Genomic DNA, 15,286 nt, shown 5'->3' on the forward strand with positions numbered 1-15,286 from the left:
ATGCTTGATCAGAATGCTATCATGGTGGCACTTATCCAAAATGACAGGTCATGCTCCACATAGGTGTTAGATGCTAACTGATGTTGCAATCCTCATGTGGGATGCCCATACAATCCTTGAATAGCAAATAGTGCTGCTTGAGCCAGGCTCAACAGGAGCAAAGTCTGCACCATTTTCTGGTGGACGCCATAGTGACTCAACGGTCAGCATTGCTGCCTCACAGCAGCAGGAACCGGAATTCGATTCCAGCCTTTGGTGACGATCGCTTGAAGTTAGCACAATCTCCCCGTGCCTACACAGGGCCTCTATGGAGAGTTAGTGCAGACTGGGGTGGCACAGCAGTTAACACTGTTGTTTCACAGTGCCAGGGACCCTGGTTTAATTCCAGCCCTAGGTGACTCTGTGTGGAGTTTGCATGTTCTCCCTGTGTCTCCATGTGTTTCCTCTGAGTGCTTCACTTTCATCCCACAGTCCAGAGGTGACTAGACATGGTAGATTACTCATAGTATCCAAGCATGTGTAGGTACGTGGATTAGCCATGGTAAATATGAAATTATGGAGACAGGGTGAGGGTGGGGGGGGATCTGAATGGGACCCTCTTTGGAGGGTCAGTGCAGACTCAATGGATGGGATTTCCTCCTACCCTGTAGGGATTCTATGATTTTTATGATTTCTTTGAATTTCAGAACTCTGTAATGCCAAAATAAGTAATACCACAGAGGTGAATTTGATTGCTGATGTACCCAGCCTTTTCACCTTTAGTACAAGCTTACGTGATTCCCATGCAGACTTAGAGTTCATGTTTTGTCATCAACTTTGTATTAATTGATTAGCCTCATCTAGCCATTCTGAACAAGTTGAATATTGAAGAAATGGATGCGTGTCACAGGTTGAAGACATGGTTATATCTTCCTCTGAAACTGCATAATGCTCTGGAGTAATAATAGCTCAATGGACATCAAACAAAGTGAAAGCCCTTCTTGTTGATAAATGCTGTTAGCTGCTCATCTTCTCTTTTTTGACAGCCTGAGTACAATCTTTAATCCCCTAGATGTAAGGGAATTCAGCCACTACTGCAAATGGCAATTTTTCAATTTGTGTATTGGCATCAATAGGAAAGATGGCTAAGTCACAGGCACATCAATCATTGTTGACCATCTTGCTGCAACTGAGCATTGTACATTGAGGAATTTGGGTGTGGTGTCTCACGAGACAGTTCAGAAGGAGCCCAGGCAATGAAAGGTGTTGGTGACATCAGGTTTCAGGTAGTAAATTTCAACAAGGAAATCACAGATTGTTGGGCTAGAACCACCCCATTCATGCACATATTGTAAAATATGGGCTTCCAGTAAATAACACATGGTCTAAATAAGGATATTGGGGAAGTAGTGGCATTCTGAAAATCCCAAACCCCAGGTTAATGTTCTGGGGATATGGGCTCATGGTGATGGTGAAATTTGAATTCAGTAAAAATCTGGAATAAAAAGAAGCTGGCCTTATGGCTCCAATGTAACCACTATTGTCTGTGTAAAAACCTACTTGGTTCTCTCTTTATGGAGGATAACATCTGCCATTTTTGTCTCGTCTGGCCTGTATGTTACTTCAAACCTAAAGCAATGTGGCTGACTCTTAACTGCCCTCAGGGCAATTAGGAATGTACGATAAATGCTGGCCCAGTTAATAATACCCACCTCCCATGAATGTATAAAAAGCTGAAGTAATGGCAACATCAGGTTTCAGGTGCTAAGATACTTGTTTGATGGCTTTTCTGCCTTTTTTCTAAATCAAACTGCTCCTACATTTCTCAAAATAGGATTTATTTGTCTTGAGAAAAATCCAGACCAGATTTTTTTTTGTTAACAGGCCAGTTATTACTGAATCATTTCATGCATACATTAATTGAAGCTTAGAGGCCAATATATGGAATGGAGTGCCTCACAATCCATTTCAAAACACCACATCAAGTAATTGATATGTCAATAAGCAATTGATTTACTTCAAGCCCATTTGACCTGTTCATCTGAGAAAAGTGTAACATGATTTTTTTGAACCCCTACCCTATGATGGAGAGGGCTTTAGATTTACAAATGTGTCACTGAATGGAAATAGATTTATGCCTCAGTTATTTTCTTTCTTTGACTCTGCCTTTTAGTTGAAAGGCAAAAAAAAAGTTTTGTTACATATTTAACATAGCAATTTATTGATTTGGAATTGTTTTCTGAACTTCATTTTATTGTTGTGTAATCCTTTTTTCCTGAAATTTGCTCGCTAGTCCCCCTCAGTGAGGAAAAATTTGAGATTGTTTTATCATTTTGGGAAGCTGTTAACTCTGTGTTTTGTTACTTTACAATTTAGGAGATAATACCAAGAAGGCATTATCAGATCAAAGACAAGAATTCCTTTCAATTTAGATTGTGAAGAATTAAATACAAGAATAGCTTCAATAACATAATTTTGGATTAATTTCAGAGATAATGGTTGAAACCACACATGGATTGATAACGTTTGGGCAGTGCAATTCTGAGTGGTTCTAATTATTGATCAGTGCAAGTAGCTTTGCATTCAGTGTCTTATCTTTTCTTTCTTGCATTATTTTTGTTGCATTATAGTTAATGTTAACTCATTTTGCCAATTGATTCTAATCTTTGCTATGTTGCTGTTGCCATCTCATGTTTAAATAACTGGAATTGCATGAATTTAATATGAAGGGGTAACATTGGCCGAATTACTGGAAAAGAAGAAAGGAAGATTTGCATGGTTTAGCCAGTCATCCGAAACACATGGTAATTTTTATTTGCTTTAGTTTTGGATTTGTTTGTGCTTTGTGTGGCTTGTGCTGATTCTTGTAATTATTTTCTATCCATTGCATGATCAGCTGTATCTGTCTATTATTTGCAGTGCTCCATAATAACAAGAATATTCTTTTTCTGTTAAAAAGAGGCTGTTTTGGTTAAATGGCTAGATTATGAAAATCAGGCTGTCATTTGACTATTCTTTTATATAGTGTGCAAATCAGTGGACATATTCGACAATCATGTTCTGGAAGATATCAAAAGTGTAAGATAAAGTTGGAACTGGATAAAAAGAAACCAACTTGAATGTGTCTTATCCACAGGTTTTATACTTCTATATGTTAAGAAGCAAATTACTAAATACTTTTTATCAAAGTCTTGTTGTCTTCACATCAAGTGTAACTTTTTAACTGAACTATGTGCTTTCGTCTTTCACTAGATTTATTAACTATTCTAAGTGTTATGGCAAATTTTCATGTGTAAGTTCCTTCTGTTGTCAGAAATAAATGCATATGGTGGTGATTATGGACAGCTATTGATTCTAAATTTGTCCAAAACGTATTTCAAGCGCAATAAAAGATGACAAAAGAACATGCTTGCTGTTTAAATTGTCTAAAAAGGTTACCCTTTCTAGCAAAAATGCACATGCATCTGAAATCGAATGCTAACTGCCTCCATTGCAGTTTTGGTCAGATTAGTTGAGCATAATAGAAATCTATCTCTGTTACATATTCGTTTTTCCTCAGTTAATTATGGATTTATAACGCCAGTCTTCCATAATCTTTTTAACTGGCAGCTCATATTGTATCCTTCATACCAATTCACTATCCATTCACCTCACGCAACTGCCTGTTAGAATCTGCGATTATTATCAAAAACTGGAAAATATGCCTGCTAGCAGCTTTCTGAAATTAGGTAATGTTTTATGAGGTCTGATTCAGTCTCACAGCATAGTCATTTTTGCCCTTTTATCTCAGTTCCTCTCATTTTGTGTTGAAAAGTTCCTTCTGGAAACTACTTTATTTGTTTGTCCAATAATCAGGATAAACTTTCAATGCATATGGGTATAGACATGCTCAATTTACTAATTACTTGTGATAAGAAAGCACCAACTGAAATCTATATAGGGTAAAGAATGAACATATTAAATTTAGCAATAAACAAATTTGAGTGTAAGCAAAACTCCAGTCTTCTTTGGAACACAAACACATAATCAAACCATACAATTGCTTAGCTTAGAAAGAATTGTGTGTTTCCTCTGTGTAAGAGACGAGAGTCCACGTGTTTAATGTACACATTAACTATGTCGAGTATTGTAAACTCTAAATAGTGCTGTGCGGCGGGAGGGGGAGGGGGAGGGGGTGGGGGGGAAGGTGGGTGGAGATTTGTACACAGGTAAAATTTGATTTTACTTATTGGAGGTGAGAATTTTCCAGTCTGTTTGAAATATGTTAAAGAATTGAATAGACTCTCACAGTTGTAGAAAAAAAAGCATTCAATGATTTTGTTATTTATTAAGCTTATAGATTCAAAGAGAAAAGACTTGCAAACCAAACATAGCCTTTGGCTATTAACATAAAGGTAAAGTTATCATAGTCTTGCCAGATTATAGGGCTGCTCTCATTGGAGAGAAATACTGGCATGATTTAACCTGAAGGTCACCATGCTTCAGTGAGTGGAAAGGTTGAGAAGTAGAATCCTTCGTGGTAACCTTAGCCAGTGTGGAAATTGAACCCATGCTGTTGGCATCTCTTCACATTGCAAACCAGCTGGCCAGCCAAATGAGGTAACTGACTCCATACCACATCAAATGAGATGTTAAAAACATGCTTAATATAGTTTGCAATCCCTCAAACTGAAAGATAACCTAAATATATTTTTGCTATGTGTACTTTACTCATTAACCTGTTAATAAATAATGTTAGCAGAGAATAGCAATTTGCATTTGTGTAGTGCTTTTGAAGTCTAAATGTCAAAGGGTGCTTCATGTGCCCCTCACTAACAGCATTGTGGGTGTATCTACATCCCAGTAACTGCAATAGTTTAAGAAGACAGCTTACCACCAATTTCTCAAGGGCAGTTAGGAATGAACATTAAATGCAATGCACTTACCTGTATTCCATGAATGAATTTTTAAATAAATGCCAAAAGAGACATTCAACTAAGAAAAGTGTATTCAAAGAATTATCAGGATCTTTGGTCAATGAAGTGGATATAAAGAATATAAGACCATAAGACATAGGAGCGGAAGTAAGGCCATTCGTCAATCGAGTCCACTCCACCATTCAATCATGGCTGATGGGCATTTCAATGCCACTTACCCGCACTCTCCCCGTATCCCTTAATTCCTTATGAGATTTTAAGGAGGTGAGGGAAATGAGGAGAGAGAGGTTTAGGCAGGGACTCCTACGGCACTGGATGAAGACTCAGGGAGTTCACAAAAGTTTAATTCATATATTTAAAGAATTAAGGGGTAGATGGAGCAGATGGAAAAGAATACATGGAACTGTATGAGTAAAACCATGATGGTTTTAAACATGAAAATAAAAATGTTAAATTAGAAGCATTGTGCTACTGGCAGCCAATATAGGAACAATGTCTAATAGCCGAAAGGTTTTTGAGTTGTTGCTTATGAGTTGAGCAGACCAAATGAGTGAAATATATGTGAAGAAATGATAAGTGGTAACAGCTCATCAAGTTAATATCATTGAGGTGTGTGACCCAACTTTGGGTTGGCCTCAGATCTCCTGTTTTGGGCATGTGTTGCAGTTGAATTGTAGTTACGTTTTTTCCTTTGGAGAGAAGAATGAAATTGATCCTAACAGCTGTGGTAAAATGTGAGAGGTACATCATGATCATGGATTGAACATTTTATACCCTGGCAAATTCCATAATTGTTATCTATTTTCTGCCAGATAGTAGTTGATGGGTTTGCGATTGATAATGTCCACTTTTACATGACTGAAGTGGTTATGACTTTGGTATGGGGGGGTAGGGGCGGGGGCGTGGGTGGTTGGGGGAGGGGGAGGTGGGGAGAAGAGATGAAAACCTTTCAAGGGAAAGCCACAGCTGTCAGGTCTCTGGCACTGAACCTGGCTCTGTGGCTCAGAAGGAAAGGGAGGAGAAGAGGAGAGCACTAGCAATAGGAGATCCAATGGTTAGAGGAACAGACAGGAGATTCTGTGGTCATGAGCAAGACTCCTGGATGGTATGTCACCTTTCCTGGGTGTCAGGATCAGAGATGTCTTGGATCAAGTCTTCAGGATTCTTAAGTGGGGGAATGAGCAGCCAGAAGTCATGGTACATATTGGTACCAATGGACATAGCTAGGAAAAGGGATGAAGACCTGAGAAGTGAATGTAGGGAGTTAGGTTAGAAGCTAAAAGGCAGTACGAGCAGAGCAGTAATCTCAGGGTTGCTACTGGTGCCACGGACTAGGGAGGCTAGGAACAGAGAGTGAGTGCAGCTCAACATGTGGCCGCATTTGCTGGTGTAGGAGGAGGGCTTCAGATATGTGGGTCATTGGGATACCTTCTGGGGAAAGTGGGACCTTTACGAGGAGGACGGCTGTAGCTGAACTGGACCAGTACCAATATCCTGGATGGGAGGTTTGCAAGGGCTCTTTGACAGGATTTAAACCAGAGCTACGGATTAGAGGATGAGGTAGTTAGTGAACAGGCAGACACAGCGTGCAGAGAATCTATGAGGAAGAATAGTCAGTTGATAGGGAAAAGTTGTAGTCACTGTGATGGGTTGAAGTGTCTGTTTTAATGCAATAAGTCTCGGGAATAAGGGTGATGAACTTAGAGGATGGATCAGTACTTGGAGCTATGATGTTGTGGGCATTACGGAGAGTTGGATATTAGAGGAGCAGGAATGGTTCTTAGATGTTCTGGGGTTTAAATGTTTCAAAAGGAATACGGAGGGAGGTAAGAGATGAGGAAGTGGCATTTCTAATCAGGGATACTATCACAGCTGCAGAAACTGAGGTCATCAAGGAAGGTTTGTCTACTGAGTCAGTATGGGAAGTCAGAAACAGGAAAGGAGAAGTTTTTCTATTGGGAGTTTTCTTATAGACCCTGCAATAGCAACAGACACATGGAGGAGCAGATTGGGAGACAGATTTTGTAAACATGCAGAAGTAACAGGGTTGTTGTCACGGGTGACTTCAACTTCCCTAACATTAATTGGAACCTCCTTAGTGCAAATAGTTTGGATGGAACAGATTTTAAGTGTGTCCAAGGAGGATTCCTGACTCAATAGGTAGATTGACCGACTAGAGAGGAGGCCATATTGGATTTGGTGCTTGGCAATGAATCATTTCAGGTGTCAGGTCTCTCAGCATTTCTGTGATAGTGATCACAATGCCCTGACCTTCACTATAATCACGGAGAGGGATGGGAGCAGATGATATGGGAAAGTATTTAATTATGGGAGGGGGAATTATAATGCTATTAGGCAGGAACTGTGGAGCATAAATTGGGAGCTGATGTTCTCAGGGAAATGCACAACAAATGTGGAGGTTGTTTAGGGAGCACTTGCTGCAATCGACAAAATGGTATACTTATTATTGAGGGGAACAGCCACAGGACATCCCTGCACTGATTGCCTATTCCCTTGCACTCTCCTGACAATCACCCAGCTACCTTTATCCTGTAACTTAGGTGGAACTACCTCCATTTCACTCCTCTCCATCACCCCCTCAGTCTCCCAAATGTTCTGGTCTGTGAGGAGCTGTAGTTGGGTGCACTTCTCGCAGGTGAAGTCAGCAGGAACAATAGTGATTATCCTTACCTCCCACATCCTGCAAGAGGAGCATGCAGCTGCCCTAGCTTCCATCCCTTATGCTCTAAATTGCCTAAAAAGATAAGAAAAAGTCTTACCAACCCTCTATACTGAGCCTTTTTTTTGGTTCAACGAGGATGGTGGGAGACACAACATGTGTAGTGGTTCGGGTTTAGCCACTGCCCGAACATGTTAGTTTACTTTCCCAGCAGTTCCCATGTCTGCTTCCGCTCCTGTTCAGCCTTTGCTCTGCTGATTCACAAGGTAAGTATTTAATATTCTAAATTCTCTTCCCAGCTGCTCGCTGGCTCACGCTTTCTCAACTCCCGCTGCTGAAATGGAAGCTGCTGATTCATGAAGTAAGTATTTAATATTCAAATTTACCTTCCCAGCTGCCCCCGGCTTGTGCTCTCTCGACTTATGAACATCCCATTAAGATGATCATTCTGTCTTGTAGTCTCCTTGACTATATTAGAGGCAGTAATGTATTGCAATTGTCAATTCTGATTCTAAACAGCTTTGGCTTTCCCAATTCATTTTTTAAAAATGTTTTAATGCAATAGGGGCATGAATGAGCAACATTTATTAGTTATCCTCACGCATTCTTGCGAAGTTATTGGTGAGCCACCATCTCGACTGTGACTTTCACAGTAATGTGAGGTACAGAATTCTATAATTTTGACTTTGACAATAAAGGAACTGTAATACAGAGGAACCTCGATTATCCAACATTTGATTATCCAACAAGATCGCAAGGTCCTGATGCTTGGTTAAACTGTTATCTGGCATTCAACTATCCAAACAAAATACTCCCTGCCCATGTCGTTCAGATAATCGAGGTTCCTATGTATATTGCAAATGGATTGAGTGCAATTTGGAGGGAGCAATTTTAGGAGAGATGGTGTTTTCATCCATCTCTTGACTGTTAAGTTGTCTAAATCTGGAAGCACAGGATCATCAGCTTTATCTATGATTATCTTTAGGTGAACACAGGAACATTAGGCATTTAGCATGTTGAACCTGCTCTGCCATTTAATATCCAATATGGCTGAACACTTCACTGCTTATTACCCACACTTCCCAAATAACCCTATCATGAAATTGGCAATCAGAAATCCATCAATTTCTATTTTAAATATATACTTTAAAGACTGACTGCCCTGTGAGGGAGAGAATTCCAAATATTCACAGCCCTCTGAGTAGAAGAATTCCCCATTATCTCAGTCCTGAATAACATCCTGCTTATTTTTAAATTGTTCCCTCTGGTTCTAGACTCCCCAACCAAGGGAATCACTTCATCTGCCTCCATTCTACCTATCTCTTCAAGGACTTTAACAGTAAATACTACAGAATTTCAAAATGTCTGTGTTCCTTCTAGAGTTTATTGATGTGATATTCTGCAGAACAGTTCCATTTGTAAAGTTAATTCAAATGACAACTTTTGGGTTCATAAGTAATTTTTGTATGCATAAGCGACACCTTCTTTGAAATAAAAACCAGATATACAAAGAACTTTTAAAAAGCATCAGTCGTTTTTGATACATCCATTGTTAGACCAAGGCAATTCTGGTATGTTATTACAACTACAACTTCAACGACAAAGTTACATTTACTTTTATATGTTATTTTGAGTTATTTGATTGTGAGAAGTTTACATGCTGTATTGACAATCTTAGCATGTTTATTAGTTTACAATCATAGTCACCCTTGGTTTTGATTCTTGCCTTTAATATTAATTTTCAAAATGTAATACATGGAAAAATGAAGTAAATTATGGATTTATTTCTGTTTTTGCCTTCTTACAATAGCAAATATGCCTATTGGCGAAACTGAATCTGATAACACAGACAATGCTGGCAGTGGAGAGGGTGACAATGCAACATGCTGTGGATCATTATGGTGAGTAAAGTCAACTTATAGACTGGATTGAACATATATAGACCAAATAATGACAAGCACAGAACCTGTAAACACAACTCACAGATAATTATGTATTGTAAACTACAACTAAAAACAGTAATATGCACAGGTACAGGACACCTTGCGTGCATGGAGAGATCTAAACAAAATAACTGTGCACCTTGACACAAAAATACATAGATATTGATATAAATATATTAAATGCAAACAGATATACACAGAAAATCACTTAGATTATTACACAGCTGTTGATAATGCTCCATACATGTTGCATCTAATAAGTTCACTTGTTTGGCTATATAACTAAAAGGTAAGGTCTCTTTTTCTTCATTCAGTTTCACCCTATCTTTAAGGACACCTGTGAAATGCAGGACCTATGTTTTGTTTGACGAGCTGGACATTAATAATTGAGCCTTTTTCTTGAGTGACTGCATTTATATTAGGCACACTGTGGATTGACAACTATTCTTTTGGGTCTGCACCTCAGTGGTCTCAGTGCAAGAGGGGAGCACAGAAATTATGTGACAATTTGGAAGTCTTGTCATTATTAGTTCCTAGAGACAAAATGTTTGCTGTATTAAAGTCCATGGCAAAAATGAATTGAAAGCACATACAGGTCTCAAGCCACTAATGTTTATGGGCAGGATAAAATTTCTCGGCTAAAGATTTCTAGTTCTTTCAGCTGATTCTTGCTGGCAAATTAAAACATTAGTCCTTTGTAGTTGACCCTATTGGATGCATCGCATGATAAAGGTTTATACTATATTATCATAATTTGGGTTTATAGTGGAGATAAAACTAATATTATGAAGATAATGTCCATCTCCTAAGAAGTCATTTGAAGCAGTGAACAAAATACATAATTTCCAAGAAAGCATGTGATTTAAGTTAACTGCCTAATCATGTACTTTGGCCGCTAATTGCTGAATGTTTGCAAAGATGAGTTTTATGACTTAAGAATGAAAGTTGGTCAGAATCAGGTTTCAGTTCAGAAGAGTAAAACAAAAAACTGTGGATGCTGGCGATCTGAAATAAAAGCAAATTACTGAAAAAACTCAGCAGGTCTGGTAGAATAGTCACTGGACTTGAAACATTATCTTTTATTTTCCCCACAGATGAACATAGAACATAGAACATAGAACAATACAGCACAGAACAGGCCCTTCGGCCCACGATGTTGTGCCGAACTTCTATCCTAGATTAAGCACCCATCCATGTACCTATCCAAATGCCGCTTAAAGGTCGCCAATGAATCTGACTCTACCAGACCTGCTGAGTTTCTCAGCAATTTCAGTTTTGTTTCAATACTGAAGAAGTTTAATTTAAGCAGAAGGGCATGTTCGTTTGTCAAAATCTTCAGATTGGTTGAAATTTCTAGGTTGAGAGAACTTTCTAGAAGTTTCCAAGTTGTGAGAACTGAAAATAAGTCAGATTGTCAGGTCGAAAAGGAAATTGAGGCCATGAGAGCTGGAAAGAAAAATCTAGATCATCATAATTGGAAATAGTCATTTGAGTAAGCAATTTTAAAGTTAGGATGGGAGTAATACATCATTGGGATTGAGTATCTCTGAAGGATATTCTTGCAAAAAGAGTTGAATCATTGTGCATGTTAAGATCTTTCCAAATTTTTGTAGCTTTTTTTTTTGTGTAATGTGAACATACAAAACAGAAGCAGAAGTAGACCAACTTAGAGCCTGCTTCACCATTCAGCTGATTTATTTGTGTTTTAACTTCCACACTCCCATCTACCCACACTGATAATTGATTTGCTTGCCTAACAAGAATTTATCCATCTCTGTCTTAAAATATTTAATGACCCAATTGTGACAGCATTCAAGTTGCTCAATGTTCTCAGAGAAAAAAAAAACTTTCTCATCTCTGTTTTTCAAGAATGACCCAAAACTTTAAAACTTTTCTCCAAGTTCTGGACTGACCTACAAGAGGGAACATCTTTTCCACTTCAATCTTATCAAGACCGTTCAGCATCTTTTCTATTTCAATCAAGTCACCTCTCACTCTTTGCTGTGGACTAGTGATAGTTATCAATGATAAACATTTTGTTTTCCAATCACTCTATGATTGGTTCTCGGGTCGCTAAGCGACATTACAGAGATGGAGAGAAAAAGAAACATGCAGATTTTCTCTCAGCTGCTGTTTCTTGCAGTCAGAGAAACTTGGTTTAAAACTGAAAAAAACCAATGATTTTTCCTGCGGCATTTGCTGTAAGCTCTGACATGAATTGATAAATCAGAGACTTTGTAAATGCATCAGCCACTTAATACTTTTAACTCATCAGTAGAAACATCAGAGAAAGGCATCTGAACAAATAAGAGGTCAGGCCAGCTGAAGAAAGATAATCTCAGCATTGGAAGCATGAATCACTGAATTGACTGTGGTTTAAGAAGACAGCTCAACTCCACTTTTTGAAGGTAACCAGAGATAGACAACAAATGTTGGCCCAGCCAGCAAATCCTACATCCCATTAATGAGTTTTAAAAGTAAGGACCGTCTGACTGCAGTGAACGCAGTTGATGTGTTAATTTTAGTTAGAGTTTTAAGGTAAGATGTAACACATTCGTTATACAGCAAATATACATGATGGTATCAAGAAGAGAATATTAGTCCAGATCATGCAGGATACCTGGCATGCACAAGCAATTCTTTGTTTCTTCTTCTCTATCTCAGTCTCACACCATCATGGCCTTTGAAACTACCAAAAAAAGTGTTATAAAGGATCTACACATAGGAATTTCCTCCACTGCTTATTTTATTCTGTTATTTTATACCCTTCTTTTATCGGTGCAGTTGGATGGATTGTTGGTGAGGCCTTTTATTCCTGAAATATTTGCTGAATTGTACGATATCCTAGAAACATTAATTTTCATTGAAATGCAGACATTATCCTGCGAAACTCTGCAGCATGTGCTAGACCCAATTAGCTTCAGCTACTTCATCAATTACCCTCCCTCAATCATAAGGTCAGAAGTGGAGATGTCTACAAGTAACTGTACAATGTTCAGCATCATTCATGACTCCTCAGATACTGGTATAGACTCTGCCACGAGACCTGGATGATATTCAGGCATGAACTGATAAATGGCATGTAACATTTCACAATTGCAGGAAATAATCATAATTGAAGGTTTGAAATTCTGCAGCAAGTTACTCACTACCTGAATCTTTAAAGCTTGTCCACCACCTTAAAGGCACATGTAAGGAGGGATCATAATGGACTGACCTGTATGGACACAGCCCCAACAATGTTCAAGAAGCTTGAGACCATCCATGTCAAACCGGGAATATTTCAGCAACCTGAAAAATTCACTCCCTTCACACTGTGCATTATGGAAGCATAATACTTCGAAGCAGATGTAGGCCATTCAGCCCATTGAGTTGGCTTTATCATTCAGTGAGATCATGGCTGATTTGATAATCCTCATCTTTTGCTTTGCTCCCTTTTCTCCATAACCCTTGATTCCCTTACTGACTGAATTTATTTAAGGCTAAGATAAACAGATTTTTAAGATCCAGCTCCTCCAGCCCGCTGAAGTAAAGAAATCCACAGATATATACTACCCTCTGAGAAAAGAAATTCCTCCTCATCTCTGTTTTAAATGTGTGATCCCTTCTCCTGATATTATGCCCTGTGGTCCTAGACTGTCCCACAGGGGAAACAACTTTTCTGCATCTCCCTGTTCATGTTCCCTAAGAAACTTCTATGTATCAACAAAGTTGCTTCTAATTCTTCCAAACTCTAATAAGTACAGGCATAATCAGGAGATGGTACAATCTGGAGTTTACAATGGGTCATTGTAATGTTATAGATTTTAAAGATAATTGTTTTAAAATGTACATTTTCTGCTCTCCAACTTTGAATATGGTTTAAAAATGCATTTTCAAAATAAACGCAAGAACATATATCTTGGTATCTTTGGATATTTGTTCAGAATTTGTCCGACAAGCTTGTGATTTCAAATAAATTTGTTGGACTATAGCCTCGTGTCATGTGACTTCTCACCTTTTATGTGGTTCTGATAGTGACATTAATGAAGCAACTGGGGATGGAGTGTAAGGCAGTAAAATTGGAAAAGGGAAATTTGTGGCCAACAGCAACTCACATTTTTAATGTGAAGTTGAGAGTGATGTCTCTGCCTTTTGTGGCTCCAGGTTCAGTTAAATTTGTTTTGCAACTTACCTCGAAGACCACTGCTCAGGCTGCATGTAGCTGTGGTTTTCAGGGTAAATATGTTTGGTCAAGGATAGATCAGATGGTCTCTGAGACATTTACTTCAAGGTGTAAATGTCCTAAGGCCTAGTTAAAAATAGGCTGTTGTCTCCTCTTTTCACAACTGATACCAATCTCTTACAGCAAACAGTGCATTTAAAATGTGGCATGCCTGCTCTTGGCCGTATTGAACACTTCAACATTTCTTTCACGCCTGTAAACTTGGTGTTGTGTTACCAAGTTTCTTGACCGTATATCTATTAAAGGAATCTCACTGTTAGATGTGCTGGGCATCAGATTAGTATATATTGTTAATTTAGCTTAGCGACACACGGGAGAAATGAACAATATTCATAGGAGTCATTTCAAGGAGCAACTTGACAATATGAGAACTGAAATGCTTGTGCTTATTCTGTGTTTATTGGAATTGAAGACAGTTTTGATGCAAACATTTTTTGGTAAAACCTAGCACAATTTTACAATATTTGTGCCTAATTTTCTCATTTTGAATGGTTTAAAGGAAGCTGAATGAATAAAAGAATTTTTGAATTGCACAGGATTTCTGTGTTTTGATTACAAAATTTACGCCATTTTGGTTCTTTATGAAAGTTTTTATATGTATTTGAAGGCAGCCTTTGTTTTTATTCCTATTGTAAGTTTACGTTACTGCTTAAGTATTTTGTGTTACAAAATAGAAAATGTATGTCAATTGAAATTGTATGTGAAGTGTAGTATGGCCATTTGTCAATTATCAGTCACAATTATCTCAGCTTTTACAGGTTAGCTGGCCAACTTATAACATAGCATCTGCAGCCAATAAACCAATAATCAACTTGTAATACACAGACAGCATAACATTTAGCAAGATCACCATCACTTTTGAACAGATATACCTCTCACTTGATCTCTGATAGTGTTAATATGCTGCCTACGCAATTCACAAAGGCAGCTGATGTTATAGTTTGTATAACATGCATATTTATCTAATTTCCACTAAACTTTATGATATATTCAGTCAATGTCACTGGATTCCTACATTTTCAAAGAGTCACTGATGATTGCCACTAAATCAATTTGATATCCATCCTAAATATCAAATGATTAAGTTTGTCTTCACAAGTATTTCTTCGTGAAGACAAAGAAAAATATGAAGTCTATCTTGACTCTGTGCAGTGCTAATGTATGGATACGCATGAAGCATAGATTTATTATATTAGTTAGAGTATAGACCATGGCCATTCAGCCTGTTATGCCAATGCTAGTTTGCTGCAAAAGAGACTTTGCTGTCGAGACTTTTATCACTTCAGATAATTATCTAATTGCAAAACACCACCACCAAATTTCAGTGTATCTAAAGCATAAACTCAGCTGCGTAAAAATATTTTTTGATGTGTCACTTTTGTCTATCGAGCTTTTCACTTGAAATCAGTATTTTATTCTTGTCATTTCTTTCACCAGTGGAAACAATTTCTGCCTAATTACTCTGTCTAGACCGCTCAGGATTTTCACACATTTATCAGATCAGTCCTCAACCTTCGCTCTCTAAGGAGAACAGCCTGGATTC

The 15,286-nt window shown here is 38.2% G+C and overlaps 1 protein-coding gene across 6 annotated transcripts in view; it reads left to right on the forward strand.

The window, feature by feature from the left end:
* LOC140483762 (voltage-dependent L-type calcium channel subunit alpha-1D-like) overlaps positions 1-15,286 on the forward strand; it is a 600,966-nt gene that overhangs the window by 304,154 nt on the left and 281,526 nt on the right. For all 6 annotated transcript variants that reach the window (XM_072582290.1, XM_072582291.1, XM_072582293.1 and 3 more), the window contains exon 10: positions 9,386-9,476. In XM_072582290.1, the coding sequence (XP_072438391.1) occupies positions 9,386-9,476 (91 nt within the window). The remainder of the gene's footprint in view (positions 1-9,385; positions 9,477-15,286) is intronic.

This window comes from Chiloscyllium punctatum, chromosome 12 (genome assembly GCF_047496795.1).
Source record: "Chiloscyllium punctatum isolate Juve2018m chromosome 12, sChiPun1.3, whole genome shotgun sequence".
Taxonomy (NCBI): Eukaryota; Metazoa; Chordata; class Chondrichthyes; order Orectolobiformes; family Hemiscylliidae; genus Chiloscyllium; species Chiloscyllium punctatum.